This window comes from Typopeltis vanoorti, chromosome 2 (genome assembly GCF_054136105.1).
Source record: "Typopeltis vanoorti isolate ZY-2024b chromosome 2, IOZ_Tvanoo_1.0, whole genome shotgun sequence".
NCBI classification, from domain to species: Eukaryota; Metazoa; Arthropoda; class Arachnida; order Uropygi; family Thelyphonidae; genus Typopeltis; species Typopeltis vanoorti.
In genome coordinates this window covers 167,126,572-167,144,027 of record NC_143550.1, presented here as the reverse complement: position 1 = coordinate 167,144,027, position 17,456 = coordinate 167,126,572, and the positions used below count along the sequence as shown (strand labels likewise).

General features: G+C 37.4%; 1 protein-coding gene across 5 annotated transcripts in view; it reads left to right on the top strand.

Moving 5' to 3' along the window:
• Positions 1–17,456, top strand: part of LOC150109624 (oxysterol-binding protein-related protein 6-like) — a 695,026-nt gene that overhangs the window by 659,068 nt on the left and 18,502 nt on the right. For all 5 annotated transcript variants that reach the window (XM_090409290.1, XM_090409281.1, XM_090409257.1 and 2 more), the window contains one exon: positions 12,899–13,025. In XM_090409290.1, coding sequence (XP_090265416.1) covers positions 12,899–13,025 — 127 coding nt within the window. The remainder of the gene's footprint in view (positions 1–12,898; positions 13,026–17,456) is intronic.

Genomic DNA, 17,456 nt, shown 5'->3' with positions numbered 1-17,456 from the left:
GGTGAGAAGGTAAAATAAGGTAGGTGTGAGATGGATGAATGAATAAAGAGATTAAGCATATGATACAGAGAAAAAGGGCATTGTGGAGGCAGCATAAGAGAAGTGGAAATAACCAATTTCATGATGTCTACAAAGACCAGGCAAGGAGGGTGACTTGGTTGGTGAGAGTAGCTAAAGAGAGGTATGAACAGCATTGAAAGTTTATTTTTCACTAGGTTAGACTATGATAAATTTAGTTTAATCCTTTATCCCAGTGAGAGCAAACAAAGTTTGTGCCTGAAAATATCTTCAGGACTGAATATAGTGTTGTACTATCTTACCTGGGTAAGTAGTACAACACCACGCAACTCGTAGCAAAAGTGGAGCAAGCTATCAACACTCCTATCCTAGTATCTCCCATAATGCAAAACACATCTCCTTTTGGATATGTATACTGTTATGTACTGTTATGCATTAAGAGATTGGCCACTACCCAGACTAGTTTCGACCTTTATTTAGGTCTCTTCAGTGGGAGCCATCTCCAGAGTTGGAGATACCAGGCAGAAGCAGTAGCAAGGTCATCTTTACCTATAGGAGTTGCCAAAAGGTTTGCCACCTTTTTTTATTAAATTACTCTGGATTTAGAGAAAGATGTTGAAAGTTTATTTTTCACTGGGTTAGACTATGATAAATTTAGTTTAATCCTTTATCCCAGTGAGAGCAAACAAAGTTTGCACCTGAAAATATCTTCAGGGCTGAATATAGTGTTGTACTGTCTTACCTGGGTAAGTAGTATCAGAGTAATTTAATAAAAAAAAGGTGGCAAACCTTTTGGCACCTCCTTATAGGTAAAGATGACCTTCCTACTGCTTCTGCCTGGTATCTCCAACTCTGGGCCTGGCTCCCACTGAAGAGACCTCAATAAAGGTCGAAACTAGTCTGAGTAGTGGCCAATCCCTTAATGCATAACAGTATACATATCCACAAAGAGATGTGTTTTGCATTATGGGCGATACTGGGATAGGAGTGTTGGTAGCTTGCTCCACCTTTGCTACGAGTTGCCTGGTGTTGTACTACTTACCCAAGTAAGATAGTACAGCACTATGTATGTAGAAAGTATTTTTAACTTGGGTATAGCTATGTTAAAGATACCAAGCAATTTTAAACCTGGTTTTACTCCATTTTTTCCAAGTAAGCAAACAGACAAAATGTCAAGTTTGCACCTGCAATTTATGCAAGACTAGCTGATCCCACAGGTAGTGCAAGACCAAGGCAACTCGTGGTAGAAGTGGAGCAAGCTCTGATCACTAATCTTAATATTTACCCTTAATGCCAAAACACATCTCCAAGAAGGGGATGTATGATGTTTTGTATTAAAGGCAAGGGGCCACTACCCAGACCGGTTTCGACCTTTATTGAGGTCTCATCAGTGGGGAGCCAGGCTAGAAATACCAAGATTTGCCTTTAATACAAAACATCATACATCCCCTTCTTCGAGATGTGTTTTGGCATTAAGAGTAAATATTAAGATTAGTGATCAGAGCTTGCTCCACTTCTACCACGAGTTGCCTTGGTCTTGCACTACCTGTGGGATCAGCTAGTCTTACATAAATTGCAGGCACAAACTTGACATTTTGTCTGTTTGCTTACTTGGAAAAAATCGAGTAAAACCAGGTTTAAAATTGCTTGGTATTTTTAACAGTACAGCACTATATTCAGTCCTGAAGATATTTTCAGGCACAAACTTTGTTTGCTCTCACTGGGATAAAGGATTAAACTAAATTTATAATGGTATGAACAGCAGTTAGCTAATGCAGCCAAAAAGAATCCAAGGGAGTTCTTTCGATATGTAGCCAGCAAAAGAAAGAATGATTATGGAAGGATGACATTGATTGTAGAAAATGGTATAATTACAGCTGTTGCAAAATGTGTAGGGGAGATACTTAATGAGCAGTTCATAAAGATCTTTCAATCTTGTGAATGTAACTTCATGGAGAAATTGAGAGCAGTTGATGATGGGGAGGAGAGACTGACTGTAAGTGAGCAAGAGGTGTTTTGGGAGTTGAGTAAACTAGATGTAAATAAGGCTGTGGGACTTGATAACATATCACCGTGTATTCTGAAGGAATGTCCCAGGGAGTTGACACCTGCCTTGACATATTTTTTTAATACGAGTCTTGCACTTGGTCAAGTTCCTAAAGAGTGGAAGGAGGGCAAGATTGTGCCACTTCATAAAGGAGGTGATCAAACTCAAGCACTTCATAAAGGGGGTGATCAAACTATAGGCCTATCTGTGTGTCAGGTGTTGTGGTTAAGTTGTTGTAGAAGCTTGTGAGAACTAGGATCCAGACTTGGGTTGACACAATGGTATTATCTTTGATGGACAGCATGGATTTGCTAAAGGGAGGTCATGTTTTAGTAATCTACTTACTTATTACAATAAAGTGACTGCTACCTTGGATAGAGGAGAAGGATACACAGTAATATACTTGGATTTTGCAAAGGCTTTTGATAGAGTACCTCATGATAAGTTGACAGTCAAACTAGAGCAGATGGGGTTGGATATTAGATTAGTGCATTGGATTGGAGACTAGCTTTCTGATAGGTATCAACAAGTTGTTTATGGGAGTGCGATATCTAGGAAAAGGAAAGTCACTAGTGAAGTGCCTCAGAGGTCTGTTTTAGGGCCATTACTGTTTAACTTATATATTAATGATATTGGCGAAGATTTGGATGAAGATATTCAGTTGTTTGCAGATGATGCAAAGTTGGGATAAACCATAAAGAGTAGTGAAGATTTGTGGCCTTGCAAGAAGACTTGAATAAATTGAGCGATTGGGCACAGAAATGGGGATATGAGTTCAATGTGGCAAAATGTAAGATTTTAAAATGTGGAAAACAAAGATGGGATGCAGAATTTATGCTTGGTGAGAATATATTGTTGGAGGTAGAGGGAATAAGAGATCTGGGGGTGATAGTGGATAAGAATCTAAAATTTAGGGGACACATCGCCAAAATTGTGAAGACAACACAAAGACTTCTGGGAATGATGCGGAGGACACTGACATATAGAAGTAGGGAGATTCTTGTTCCGTTGTATAAGGCTTTGATTAGGCCACACATGGACTATTGTGCCCATATTTGGTCACCGGGTTTTCAGAAGGATGAAGAGATGTTGGAAAGGGTCTAAAGGCGACTGACTAAGGTAGTTTCTGACCTCTGGAATGTCAAGTATGAGGAAAGATTGAGAAGATGTAATTTGCAGAGTCTGGTGGAGAGGAGGAGGAGGGGAGATATGATAGAGATCTACAAGTTGGTAAGGGGTTATTATAAGATCAATAGATCAATGGTGGAGAAGTTCTACAGAGAATAGTGGTAGATTATTATTATTATTCCTTATACCTCCAAGGAGTCCAAAGACTTATCACGGCAGATCACCTACAACTGTCTCAACCACTGAACTGAACTATGAATCAAGGGTGAACCAGAGGTTATCCCTGGAAACTGTATAAAGAGGGTGTGACTAGGGGAGTGAGAGGTAGGTTTTTTTCGTGCAGAGTTGTGAATGATTGGAACTCCTTGCCTGAGAGTGTGGTGTCTGCAAGGAGTTTGTGTGTGTTTAAGACATGGTATGATGAGATGTGTGTGTGATAAAGGACCTCCCAGATGAGTCTTTGACTCCATGAGGTCTTGGGGTAGTAATAATAATAATATGAAGTCATTAGCCTCTATATACCAGTAGCTCAGATGTGAATATATTTCATACGCAAAACGTTGTTTTGCTTACTTGGAAAAGGATTAAAACTTTCTTTTCTTGGTATCTTTAAAAATTTTTTGGTATCTTTAACTTAAAGCTAATTTTTCAGGCTTATACTCTTTTCATAGCTTTCTTTTGTCTTTATTATTATTATTAACATCCAACCTCCATGGAGTCAGACTCATCATGGGAGGTTCACACTATTGCACACAATGCTCATCCAACCGTGCCTTAAAATGATTCAATGTGTCTACACTCACAACACACTTCGGCAATGTATTCCACTCACCAACCACTCTCCATGCAAAGAACCTGCTCCTCACTCCTCTGCTCATACCCTCTTTATACAGTTTCCAGTGATGGAAACTGTATAAAGAAGCTGGCTTCTTGTTTTATCCCTCTCTCTCTCTCTCTCCCCCCCTCTCTCTCATTCTATGAAAAATCTTTTCCATGTCAACCTGATAACAACCCTTGACTAGCTTATGTCCCAATCATATTTCTCCTATTCATGAAGCTTTGCAATTTACATTCTCTCAATCTGTTGAACTCCACGTTCCAAAGACCACTGACAACTTTGTGAATCTTCTCTAGACCCTTTCCAACATAGCTTCGTCACCATGAAAACCCTGCAACCAGATCTGTGCAATAATCCATATGAGGCCTGATCAAGGCCTTATACAATGGAATCATAACCTCTCTATTTCTGCATGTCAGGGTTCTCCACATCATTGCCATTATTCGATGTGATGTCTTCACAACTTGTGCAATGTGGCCCTGAATTTCATGTCCATGTCCACCACTACTCACATATCTCTCATTTCCTCTATCTCCTTTAAAGTTTCCCCCACCAAGTGTATACTTTGTATCCCAGTGTTGCTTATCAAATTTCAAAACCTTACACTTTGCAACATTCAACTGATTGTTCCACTTACCTACCCATTCATGCAATCTATTCAAGTCCTCCTGCAGGCCATAGCATCTGCTTGTCTGTGCCTTGCTCTCACAAATTTTGCATCATCTGTAAACAGCTTCATATCACTAGTTAAACCCACCCCAATATTATTAATATACAAATTGAACAACAGTGGTCCCAAACACCCCTGCAGAAGACTACTAGTGACTTTCCTCTTATGGGATATCACACCCCATATATATAACTTTCTGAGACCTATCTGATAGCCAGTCACTGATCCAACTCAGAAGTCAGTTATCCAATCTCATCTGTTTCAATTTATTTAACAGTTTGTCATGTGGCAGTCTATGAAAAGCTTTTGCAAAATCCAAATACCCCACTGTATATGCATCTCCCCTGTGCAAGGTATTTGTCACCTTGTTATAGTACAAAAATAAACAAACCCATGCCAACAACTACAAAGAATACTACTGTTATCAACCCATTTCTGTATCCTACTTCTCATCAATCTCTCCAGTACCTAAATCACAACTCCAGATGTACAGATTGGCTTATAATTTGAAGCCACAGCCTTATCACCACTTTTATGCAGTGGAACAATTTTGCCATTCTTCCACTCCCTTGGAACCTGTGCTGTTGTAAGACTTTTAATAAACAGGCAATGACACTGCCAGTTCCCTAGTTGCATGATGATATGTCATCAAGGTTATTTATTTCTCAAATACCTCCTGCTCACTCATAAAAGTTTTGTCTTTTCCCAGTGGATCCTATGGTTTGGGTTTTCAACTCCCATGCTACTGCAAGTTGTCTTACTTTGGACAGACAGGTAGATCTGTTCAGAAACTCATTTCGGAACATCAGGCCCCCATTCTTCTTTTCAAACCGCAGAAATCTGGCCTTGCTCAACATGGAGTTGAAAACCCAAACCACGGGATCCATTGGGAAAAAACAAAACTTTTATATAGATCTTTATATAAACATGAACATTTATATAAAGAAAGTGCTGAAGCCCTACGACACAGACCAAATTTAAACCACAATGATGTTCTTGCTATTCCTAAAGTATGGGAAATTGTCATACAAAATTGTGTAAAATAATCTCTTTATATATGTTACCTTTTTTTTTTTTTTCCAGTTATATTTTAATATAATTCTATAACATGCTTTTTCTTCTTCTTGAGTATTCTGCAATTGAGCAGGTACTTCTTTTAGTAGCAGAAACTTTCCTTCCACTCTCTTCTGTTCTGAGCCTTTTCTTTCAAGGTTGTGTACCTGTCTCCATTCAGCATGTCATCTAGCATTGTTTTCCTTACTCTTCCTCTGGGTCTTTTCCCGTCTATTTTTCCTTCGATGGCATCTCTGATGATTCCATTCCCTCTCAGAATATGTCCGATCCAGTTTCCCTTGCTTCTTTTTATCCTCCTTAACAGACTTCTTTCTTCTTCTACTCTTTTCAAAACCTCTTCATTAGATATTTTATCTGCCCATTTGATTTTTTCCATCCTTCTCCAAATCCACATCTCAAAGCTTTCCAAAATCTTAATTTCTTCAATGTCCAAGCTTCAGCTGTGGAGTGTTACACTCTATGCAAACGGAATGTTACACTCTATGTGGAGTGTTACACTCTATGCAACGGAATCTTAATATGCTGCACACATATTGAGATTTCGTTGTAATCATGCGCCCTAACTCTATGTTATTCCTAGTATTGTTTGAATTACTGTACTGAGGATGTCCCAAGATATTTGGGATGAAATATTTACGTATTAAAACTTATCACTGTGGTTGTTTTTTCATGATGAATTCACCACAGGTTTCATTGTATAAAAAAGTTCGTATTTTCAGTATGAAATATCTGTATTTTCATTTCATCAAAGTTAATTACTATGGTTATCGGGTAATTTGTTGTTCACATAGCAGGAAGGAATTGGAATTTATATATTTACTGATACATAATTACTTGAATCAGAATGTGATGAAGGAGATGTAGGGTACAATAGGGATGGATCTTGTTATAGGATAAGAAGACCTGTCCATGACTAAGGTGGCTAGCTACATTGCCACCAACTGGGGAAAGATCATGTGGTCTTGAGTTACAAAAATGTGGAAATTCCATTTAAAAAGGAGGTATATATGGAACTACAAGGCTGATGATGCAAAGTTGAGTAGGGTAATAGTTAATCAAGTTGATGTACAGAGCTTCCGAGATGATTTGAATTAGCTGACATTATGGACAAAACATAATGGATGTCAATTTAATGTGAAAAAGTGTAAAATTGTGCATTTTAGGATACAAAAATTACAAGCTATGTACCACATTGAAGGAACTGTACTCCAGAAACTTGATGAAGCAAGGGATTTGGGAGTAGTAGAGAGAGAGATGAAGTTTAGAGGGCATATTGCTAAAATAGCCAGGGTAGATCAGAGGATTGGTTGGTAATTGAAGAACACACTAACTGAGATAAGGTGGTTATAATTCCTATTTAGTATTATTATTATTTACAGACTTAATGAAATAAAGAAACTCATTGTGGGAGGTCCTACTCTCATATGCACAGCTCATCATACCTCAATTTAAATATATTCACTGTCCCTGTACTCACCACACTCTCAGGCAATGCAATCCAATCACCTACCCCTCTCCTCCATGCAAAAAATCTACTCCTCATCCCCTTGCTCACATCCTCTATGAAAAATTTCATCCATGATTGTATATCCCCTCTTCCCTCTATCCATTAGGATTACATTACATTATATTAGGCTCTGTAATTTGCATTCTATCAAGCTGTCCTCATATTCCACATTCCAGAGACCAGAAATCAACTTAGTGAATTGTCTCTGGATCCTGTCCAACATCTCATCGTCCTTTTGAAAACCTGGCAATTTGTGCACAGTAATCCATATGTTGCCTGACCAAAACCTTGTACAATGGAATCAAAAACATCCTTACTTCTACATATCGATGTTCTTCACGTCATTTCCATAATGCACTGTGTTGTCCTCACAATTTTAGCAAAATGTACACAAAATTTCAAGCTTATCCACCGTAACCCCCAAATCTTTCATTTCCTCCACTTGCTCTAAAATAGGAGTCCCCATCAATCCTGTACTCTGCATCCCATCTTTGCTTTCCAAATTTTAAAACCTTAAACTTTGCTACGTTAAACTGACATACCCACACGTTCAGACAGTCTATTTAGGTCCTCTTGCAAAGCTACAACATCTGCTTTACCTCTCATAACTGTTCCCAACTTAGCATCATCTGCAAACAACTATATATCACTATTTAAGCCCTTTCCAACGTCATTTACATACAAATTAAATAATGGCCTCGAAACACATCCCTAGGGCATGCCACTAGTGATTTTCCTCTTCTGGAATATAACTCCCCCATACACAATCTGCTGATACTTATCAGATAGCCAATATCCAATCAACACACTAATCTACTACCCAGTCCCATCTGTTCTAAATTTATAAATTAAGAAAGCCTTTATACGACCATATCTGGATTACTGTGCTTAGGTCTAGTCACTTAGTTTCTTGGGGATGAGGAAGTGGTGGAGAGAATCCAGAGGTGAGTGGTCTGTGGAATGTTCTCTATGAGGATAGATTGAGGGTTTGTGGGTGGCAAAAGTTAGTTGATAGGCAACAAAGGAGGCGGGGGATATGATAGAAACATTTAAGTTACTTAAAGGATTTTATAGGATTGATGCAGAGAAAATATTTCAACACTTGGCTAGAGGGAACAGAATAAGAGCCCATCCTTGGACATTGGGTAAGTGTGTGGGTAGCAAGGGCGTGAAAACTAGTTTTTCGCTTTGAGAGTAGGTGAATGAATGTAATGGGGACTGCCTGAGTCAGTTGTGAGTGCTTTTTCTGTTAATGGTTTCAAGGAGAGGTATGATAGATATTATGTTGATTGTTGGCTCTCCCACAGTGAGTCTGGGGAAACCATGGAGGTGCCCATGCAATAATAATAATAATAATAATTACAGAGTAGGGGACTATGATAAATTAATGAAACAGATTGGTGATGTATAGTGGCTCGATCAGTTAAAAGGGAGAGAAATCAGTAGTGCCCGGGATTTGTTTTAGAAGAAATTACTTCATGCAATGTTAGATCGTATTCTTAAGGTTCAGAGGATAAATGAAGTTGGATTGAAATGGATGAATCATGGAATTATGCAGGAACATCTGAGAATGAAGAAGGTATAAAGAACATAGAGTACCCATCAACAACGCTAGAGATATAAGGTGCAACTAAGAAGGTGACAAGTGTAGCAAGAAAAGAGAAATTCATATATGAAAAGAGATGGAGAAAAGCAAAATCCTAGAGAATTATATAGTTATTATGCTAGTAGAAGAAATGATGAATATGGAAGGCTAATTTTAGTTGCTGCAGATGGAAGAAGAGCTACATCAGATGAAGATATGTTAAAAATGTGTAATGTGTATTTTAGTGTAATTTCATATAGAGCAGGCTGAGAGTAGTGATGAATAGCAATAAGATGGACAGACAACTGACAGTACAAGAATGGGAAGTGATTACAATTTTAAGTAACCTTGATGTTAATAATGCTGTGGGGTTGGATGGGATATCACCACATATTAATTAAGAGGATGTGCAAAAGAGCTGGCTGTACCCTTGACTTGGTTGTTGAACAGGTCTGGCAACAGGAAGAGTCCCAGAATCTGAGTCAGTAGTGTCAGACTGTAGGCAAATGTGTATATCAAGTGTAGTGTTGAAGGTGTTAGAGAGGTTAGTTACATTTTATAATAGGGTGACTAATGTATTGGATGGGGGGGGAGTGATTGTTATACAGTGATTTATTTGGATTTTGCCAAAGCATTTGATGAAGTACCACATGATAAACTATTGTTGAAATTGGGCAGGATGGGGTTGTCATTTGGTAGCTTCGTTATAAAGCTGGTTGACTAATAGGAGCTAGAGACTTGTGTGCAGTGTAAAAAAGGAGGTGACTAGTCGGGTGCCACAGGGTTATGTTCTGGGACCACTGCTGTTTAACTTATATATCAGTGATATAGTTCATGGTGTTAAATTAGATATTCTGTTGTTTGCTGATGATGCTAAAATTAGATAGAGCAATGTCAGGAAATTCTGATGTATTGTTGTTGTTGTTGTTATAAGAGGATTTGAATAGGTTGGTGCTCTGGTATGAAGAATGGAAATGTCACTCAGTGGTGCTAAATGTAAAGTTATGCACTTTGTCCAGAGAAGATGGAATGAGGTTTACCACCTTGGTGGAACTATGCTTCAGGAGGTGGAGGAGACAAGAAAAGATCTGGACATCTTGCTAGATAGAGAACTAAACTTAATGTAAGGAATGCTCACATGTAAGGATTAGAAGGTAATAGTTCCACTCTATAAGGTGCTAATTAAGCCTCATTTGGATTTCTGTGCAAAGATATGGTCCTGGCTATATTGGTGATAGGGAAACATTGGAGAGGATGCAGAGCAAATAACTAAGACTGTTTCAAGTTTTAGGGAATGTGGTTCTTCAGAACTTGGCAGATAGGAGGAGGAGGGGTAATATGATTGAGATATATAAACTGGTGAGAGGAGCCTGACAAATAGATACAGGGGAATTATTGCATAGGATCATAGGATAATGGGTGATGTAAGAACTGGAGATCATCCCTGGAGGCTCTACAAGGGTCACATGAGTAAAGATATGTAAAAGAGATTTCTTGCTTGGCAGGTAATGAATGAGTGGAATGTGTTGCTAGAATGAGTGGTGTGAGTGCTCCCACATTGAATATGTTCAAAGCAAGATGTGATAGTTATTGTGGCCTGAGTATTTGACCTCCTGCAATGCTTCTTTGGACTCCATGAAGGCTTGGAAGTAATACTAGGCTGTTCATTTTAATGTTGGAGGCTATACATTTTAAATAAAATATATAATTAAATTAATTTAGTTAAGTTTATTTAATATCAATTAAACCACTCAGCCAACCAGCTGGCCTGGTTTGCTGAGCATATCCGCTCTCCAGCCAAAAGACTGCGGGTTCGAATCCTGCCGTGTGCATGGATGTTCGTGATTGTCTATGAAATATTAGTAGTGGTGGTGGTGGTGGTGGTGGTGATCAGCGGTAGATGGCATTGGTGTAGATGACAAAGGTAGTTGCGGTCGGTGGAGTTGTGAAGACGGACAATTGTAGAGTAGGTGCCCTCCCTGGAGGTGTTATATAATAATAATAATTAATTAAACACTTCAGTTTAAAATCTTGTACATCAGCCTGTGATGCAACCTAATTGCCTGTAATTTGTGTGGGGCGTGGGTGTTTAGGACACTATAAACCCTATACTTCTAGAAGCTAGACCTATGAAAATATTGAGAGAAGTCATATTTCTAATATATATATATATAGCAGAATGGTATATGTTGGTTTACTGTGCTCTGGGTTTGCAGTAGTATTAGCCAGATTTTCCACCAAGTTCTGTAGTATGTTATACTTAATAAAAAGTTATATTATTTCTTCTATACCTTACCTGTAAGCAAACAGTAAAAGTTTATATATGAAGTATTTTTACTAATGGCTACTTGAATAGTGAGAGTGCTACAATGCACTTATCCTAAGATATACGAGGGTGGTCTGAAAAGTTCTCAGCCTAACAATGAAAAAAAGAATTTATAATTTCAAAATTATTTTTATTTTTCAGTATAATCTCCCTTAAGACTAATACATTTATTCCAGCGATGCTCCAACACCATTATCCCATCCCTGTAGTGGTTCTCAGTAAGATCTGCAAAATACCCCTCTACCTCCAGTCATCTCTTGATTCAAAGAAAAATGCTGACCAGTGAGGAAGTGTTTTAGTTTTGGGAAGAGATAGAAGTCAGAGGGAGCCAAATCTGGGGAATAGGGTGGATGTTCCAACAATTCATAGTGCAGATCCCTTAATTTTCCCATTGCCAAAACACCTTTGTGGCCAGGTGCTTTGTCCTGATGAATGATGATTTTTTTTCTTCTGCAAACTGGGTCTTTTCTCACAAATTTTTTCTTCTAGTCTGGTTAAAAGATCGGAATAATATTCCCCAGTTATTGTTTTACCCTTTTCAAGATAATGAATAAACAAATGACTTTATCATCCCAAAACACCGATGCCATGACCTTTCCTGCTGATGGAACCAACTTAAGAAGACAAAGTCATTTATCCATGTCTTCTTTGGCACTGAACAACCGGCTTCTTTCCACTGTTTTGACTGCATTTCAAAAGAACGTGTAGGATATTTTGCATGAAGATATATCCTACATGTTCTTTTGAAATGCCCATAGTCTCAGCAATTTCACATATTTTGACTCACCGGTCATCCAATACCATATTGTGTACTTGATCAATGATTTCTGGTGTTCTTATAATTTTTGGACGTCCTTCACATGGATCATCTTCAAGGCTGGTACAGCCACATTTAAACTCGGCAGCCCATTTCTTAATTGTCAAAAACAAAGGAGAAGAGTGCCCATAAACTTTTATGAACTTTGAATGAATTTCTTTTGGTGTTAAACCTTCTTTTTCAAAGAATTTTATAACCACACAATAGTCAATTTTATCCATTTCAAGAGATACAGACAACACTTTTGCTTCAGACAGCTGTAAAAAACAAACTACTTGATAAAATGACTTGCAATTTCACATGGATGCTTATGACAGATGTACCAACTTAGAAAAAAAAAAATCTTGCAATAGTATTGCCTCGTATGGTCGAGGCTGAGAACTTTTCAGACTACCCTCGTATGTTCTGAATATGGATTGTCTAAGGCAACTATTGGTGAATTCTACTGTACTTATTATGAAAGCAACTAGCTGAAAGTGTTTGTTCACACTAAAGTAAAATAAGTATTAGCAATAATATAATTTCTTGTTAATTATACCATTGCTAATTTTTTTTAAAAATTAGCTTTTTTAAAAAAATCTTCTGCAAATACAGTACATTTCAAAGTGTATGTTCTGTAATTTGATAAACACCAGAATCTTAAAATACTATCATTTTGCTACAGTTTCAGTTGATAAATTGTTCTTATAATAGTAAAACATTGCAGACTTCTCATCTTGGATATTATCTGAATTGACATAATTTGCTGATGAGCATGATATGCAAATAACCAGTGATGTCTATTAATTTAATGAACTTATTTTCTCATTTTCTTACAGGAATCAGAAATGTCTATTGCATTTCTGTATGTGGTCTTTTCCAGCAATTTATATTATTATTTTCCTTTAGGTGCTATGCCAGAAGATTATGAATTATATTATGGGTTTACAAGATTTGCAATAGAATTAAATGAATTAGATCCAGAACTGGCAAAGTGGCTTCCTCCAACAGATACTAGGCTTCGTCCAGATCAGAGGTAAATCTGAAGTATAAAACTGCTCACTCCCTTGCTCACATCCTCCTTATACAGCTTTCATAGATCACCTCTAGTTATACCTTTGTCTCCCTCTATTCTATGAAATATCTTCTCCACATTAATCTCGTAACAACCCTCACCAACTTATATGTCTCAATCATACTCCTCTTCTTCTATTCACAAGGCTAGTAAATTGCATTCCCTCAATCTCTCCTCATATCTGACATTCTATAACCTGACATTAACTTAGTAAACCTTCTCCAATACATAATTATCCCTCTGAAAACCAGGAATTATGTCCTGATCAAAGCTTTATACAAGCGAACCATAACCTCTTTGCTTCTGCATGTCAATGTCCTCCTCATTATTGCCATAATCCATTGGGATGTTTTTACAATTTTAGCAATTTGACCCCTAAACTTCAAGTCTCTGTCCACCATCACTTCCAGATCTCTCATCTCCTCCGTCTCCTTCAAAATTTCTCCATGAATTGTATACGCTGCATCCCAACCTTACCTATCAAATTTCAGGATCTTTCACTTTGCAACATTAAATTGATAGTTCCACTCATTTTTCACTCACATAGTCTATTCAGATCCTCCTGCAAGACCACAGTGTCTGCTTTACTTCTTATAGCTCTTCCCAACTTTGCATCATTGGCAAACAGTTGCATATACTCCAATTAAGCCAGTCTTAATGTCATTAATGTACCAGTTAAACAACAATGGTCTCAAAAACAGATCCCAGTGACACTCGCTAGTGACTTTCCTCATTTGGGATACCACTTTTCCATATAATCTGCTAATGCCTGTCTGACAGCCATTCAGCTCTCCAGCTTTCTAGTCTATTATTTAATCCCATCTGTTTCAGTTTAGCTACTAGTTTGTCATCTGGCAGTCTATGAGTGACCTTTGAAAAATCCAAGTACACCACTGTATATGCATCTCTTTTATCGAGTGAATTTGTCACCTTGTTGTAATACGTCAACAGATTGCTGAAACATGACCTACCCCTAACAAACCCATGCTGACCATCATAAAGAATACTGCTATTATCAACCCACTTCTGAAACTTAGTCCTCACCGACTTCTCTAATACCTTGGCCTATTTATTGTAGTGGAACAATTTTTCTTGCCTTCCATTCCTTTGGGAATCGCCCTGTTGTAAGACTTGTTAAATAACTGTGCCAAAGATGCCATTAATTCCATAGAGCATTCCCTCAAAACATCTGCCAATACACTGTCAAATTCCATTGCCTTATTAATAACAGATTTACTCAATTCCTCATATACTTCCTGCTCATTCACCATCAGTTCCTCCTCCACCATTCCTTCTACACTCCAGCTTCTCTTGATAATTGTCATCACTAGGATGAAATACACTGATAAATTGATCACTGAATAATTCACCTATCTTCTCCGCATTGGTTACCAATCTGCCAGTATCATTAACCAGCATCATATTGCCGTAGTCATTTTTACTTCTACTTTACAGTTGCATGCAAAACTGAAGTACAGTTTTGCATGGATTTAAAGAACAAAGCCGAATGCAATGAAAACTAATCAAGGATTTGTGCACTCAAAATGCAGAACTAACAAACAAAAATAAAATATGAAAGCTCAAATGAACAAACTGAAATGGGAAGTTAATGAAATCAGCAGTGCTTCAGGTTGAACGATATCGAAATAAACAGTTTACCAGAAGCTTGTAATGAAAATATTCATACTATAACTGAAAAATTGGTGAAGCTACTTGGAGTTAAAAGGCAAGACATCATGCATGCCTATAGAATACCTACCAGATGGGAAACACAGTTCTGGCAAGCCATATGAAGCTTTCTGTGAGGAAAGGATATATGTGAAATTATAAGACTGGTAATTATGAAAAGCTTAGAAGACAGCTTGGAGCTATAGCATGGAATGAGATGTTAAGTGGAAGGGAGATAAATACTGCATGGGAATAAAGTGATTATACATGAAATTTGGAAGAGGGTATGTGGAGACAGCACAAGATGAATGATTAATGCAGTCAACTGCACAAGGAATATAAAGAGCAAGGCAGGAAGGGGACTCAGTTGGTAATAACACATAAACTATAATATGAAATTAGCAAATCAGACCAAGAAAAATTCTAGATAGATTTTCAGATATGTGGCAAATAGAAGGAAGAATGATTATGGTAAGATGATGTTAATGGGTGAAAATGATAGAATGGTAACTGCTACAAAAGACATTTCTGAGGTATTCAGTGATCAATTTATATGGATGTTTCATCCTCATCAGGGTGAAATCATGACAAACTCAAGTGTACAATAGCTAAATTGTGGGTGAGTAGGAGGTATATGAGGAGATAAATAATCTTGATGTTAGTAATACAATAGGATTTGATGACATATCACCATGTGTCTTAAGGGAATGTTCCAGGGAAATGGCAGCAGCATTGGCATGCCTGTTTAATGAGAGTCTTACAACAGCACAGGTTCCAAGAGAGTGGAAAGAAGATAAAATTGTTCCACTGCCTAAAGGTAGCGATAAGACTGTGGCTATTAGTGATAGGCCAATCTGCATATATGGAGTTGTGGTTAAGATACTGGAGAGATTGGTAAAAATGGGTTGATAACAGCAGTGTTCTCTGGTTGTCAGCATGGGTTTGTTAAAGGGAGATCATGTTTGACCAACTTACTTATGTACCTACAACAAGGTGTAGTACATAAGTAAGTTGTCTAAAGACAACAAATGTCTTTGGACAAGGGAGATGCATGTACAGTGGTATGCTTAGATTTTGCAAAGGCTTTTGATAGACTGCCAAATGGCAATCTGTTAAATAAACTGAAATGGATGGAATTGGATTACAGACTAGTGAGGTGGATCTGTGACTGGCTGTGAGATAGGTATCAGAAAGTTGTATATGAGGATGCATTATCTGAAAGAGTATAGTCACTAGTGGTGTGCTGCAGGGATCTGTAGTGGGGCCAGTGTTGTATATTTTGTATTTATCCAATTTGTATATAAATGATATTGGAATGAGTTTAACTGGTGATATGCAACTGTTTGTAGATGATGCAAAATATGAGAGGGAAATGCAGAGTCAGGCAGAACTTGTGGCCTTATAGGACAACTTGAATAGATTGTATGAGAGGACAACAGTATGAAATTTCAGTTCAATGTTGCAAAATTGTAAGGTTTTGAAATTTGGTAAGCAACGATGGGATGGAAAGTATACACTTGATAGGGAAATTTTAACTGTGGTACAGGTGATGAGAGATCTTGAAGTGGTGATTGGCAAGGACCTATAATTCAGGACCTGCATTGGACAAGTTGTGAAGTCATCACCTTGGATAATGGCAATGATGTGGAAGACACCTTGACATTCAGAAATGAAGAGATTATGATTCTATTGTATAAGGCCTTGATCAGGCCTCTTATTATTCACAGATTTGGTCACTGCATTTTCATGGTTAGGATATGTTAGAAAGAATCCAAAGAATATTCACAAAGGTGGTAAGTGTCTTTGGAATGCAAAGTATGAAGACAGATTTGAAAGAATGTAAATTGCAAAGTCTCATGAATAGGAGAATGGGGCAGGGTATATGTTTGAGACATATAAGTTGGTCAGGAGTTGTTCTCAGGATAACATGAAGAAATTTTTCATAGAATTCACAAGAGTCCATCCCTGGAAACTGTATAAGGTGGGTGTGAGGAAGAGATTCTTTACATGAAAAGTGGTTGGTGAGTGGAATGCATTGCCTGAGTGTGTTATGAATATAGACACATTGAATCATTTAAGGCACGGTTAGATGAGCTTTATATGTGTTAGTGCAACCTCCCACAATAAGTCTCTAACTATTGAGTTAGAGACTTATTGTGGGAGGTCAGATGTTAATAATAATTTTTTGTATTAACTTTATCTTTAACCCAATCTAGCAAATATTTGCCATTATTTTTAGCACTGTCATTTTTAATTTAAAATTAAAATAAATCTTAATTTTTTTTTTTTTTCTAGAACAAGGTTTTTAAGGTTTTTTTTTTTTTTGTAGAAAAAGAATATGAAATATCCTCAACCAATTCCCAATATTAATTTACTATAGGTTTGTAACCTTTCCTGGGTGAGAGTGATACAAAATTATTAATTATTGATTAATTAGCCAGCCTGGTTGGTTGAGTGGTTAGCATATTTGCTCTCCAACTAACAAGCTGTAGGTTCAAATCCTGCTTTAAGCATGGATTTTTTGTGATTGTCTATAGGTGGGAGATGAATCTCATTGCCCAATGTGAGACCACCCCTCCACTTATTGGAGTGCTAATGTGGCTTAAAAAAAGTTACATGTTTTCTGTGAACAGGGTTTTAGACCAGGTAAAAAATGAATAAAAAAAAAGTACAGAAACAACATTATAAAAATATAAAAAATAAATTCTTACACTACCCACAGTA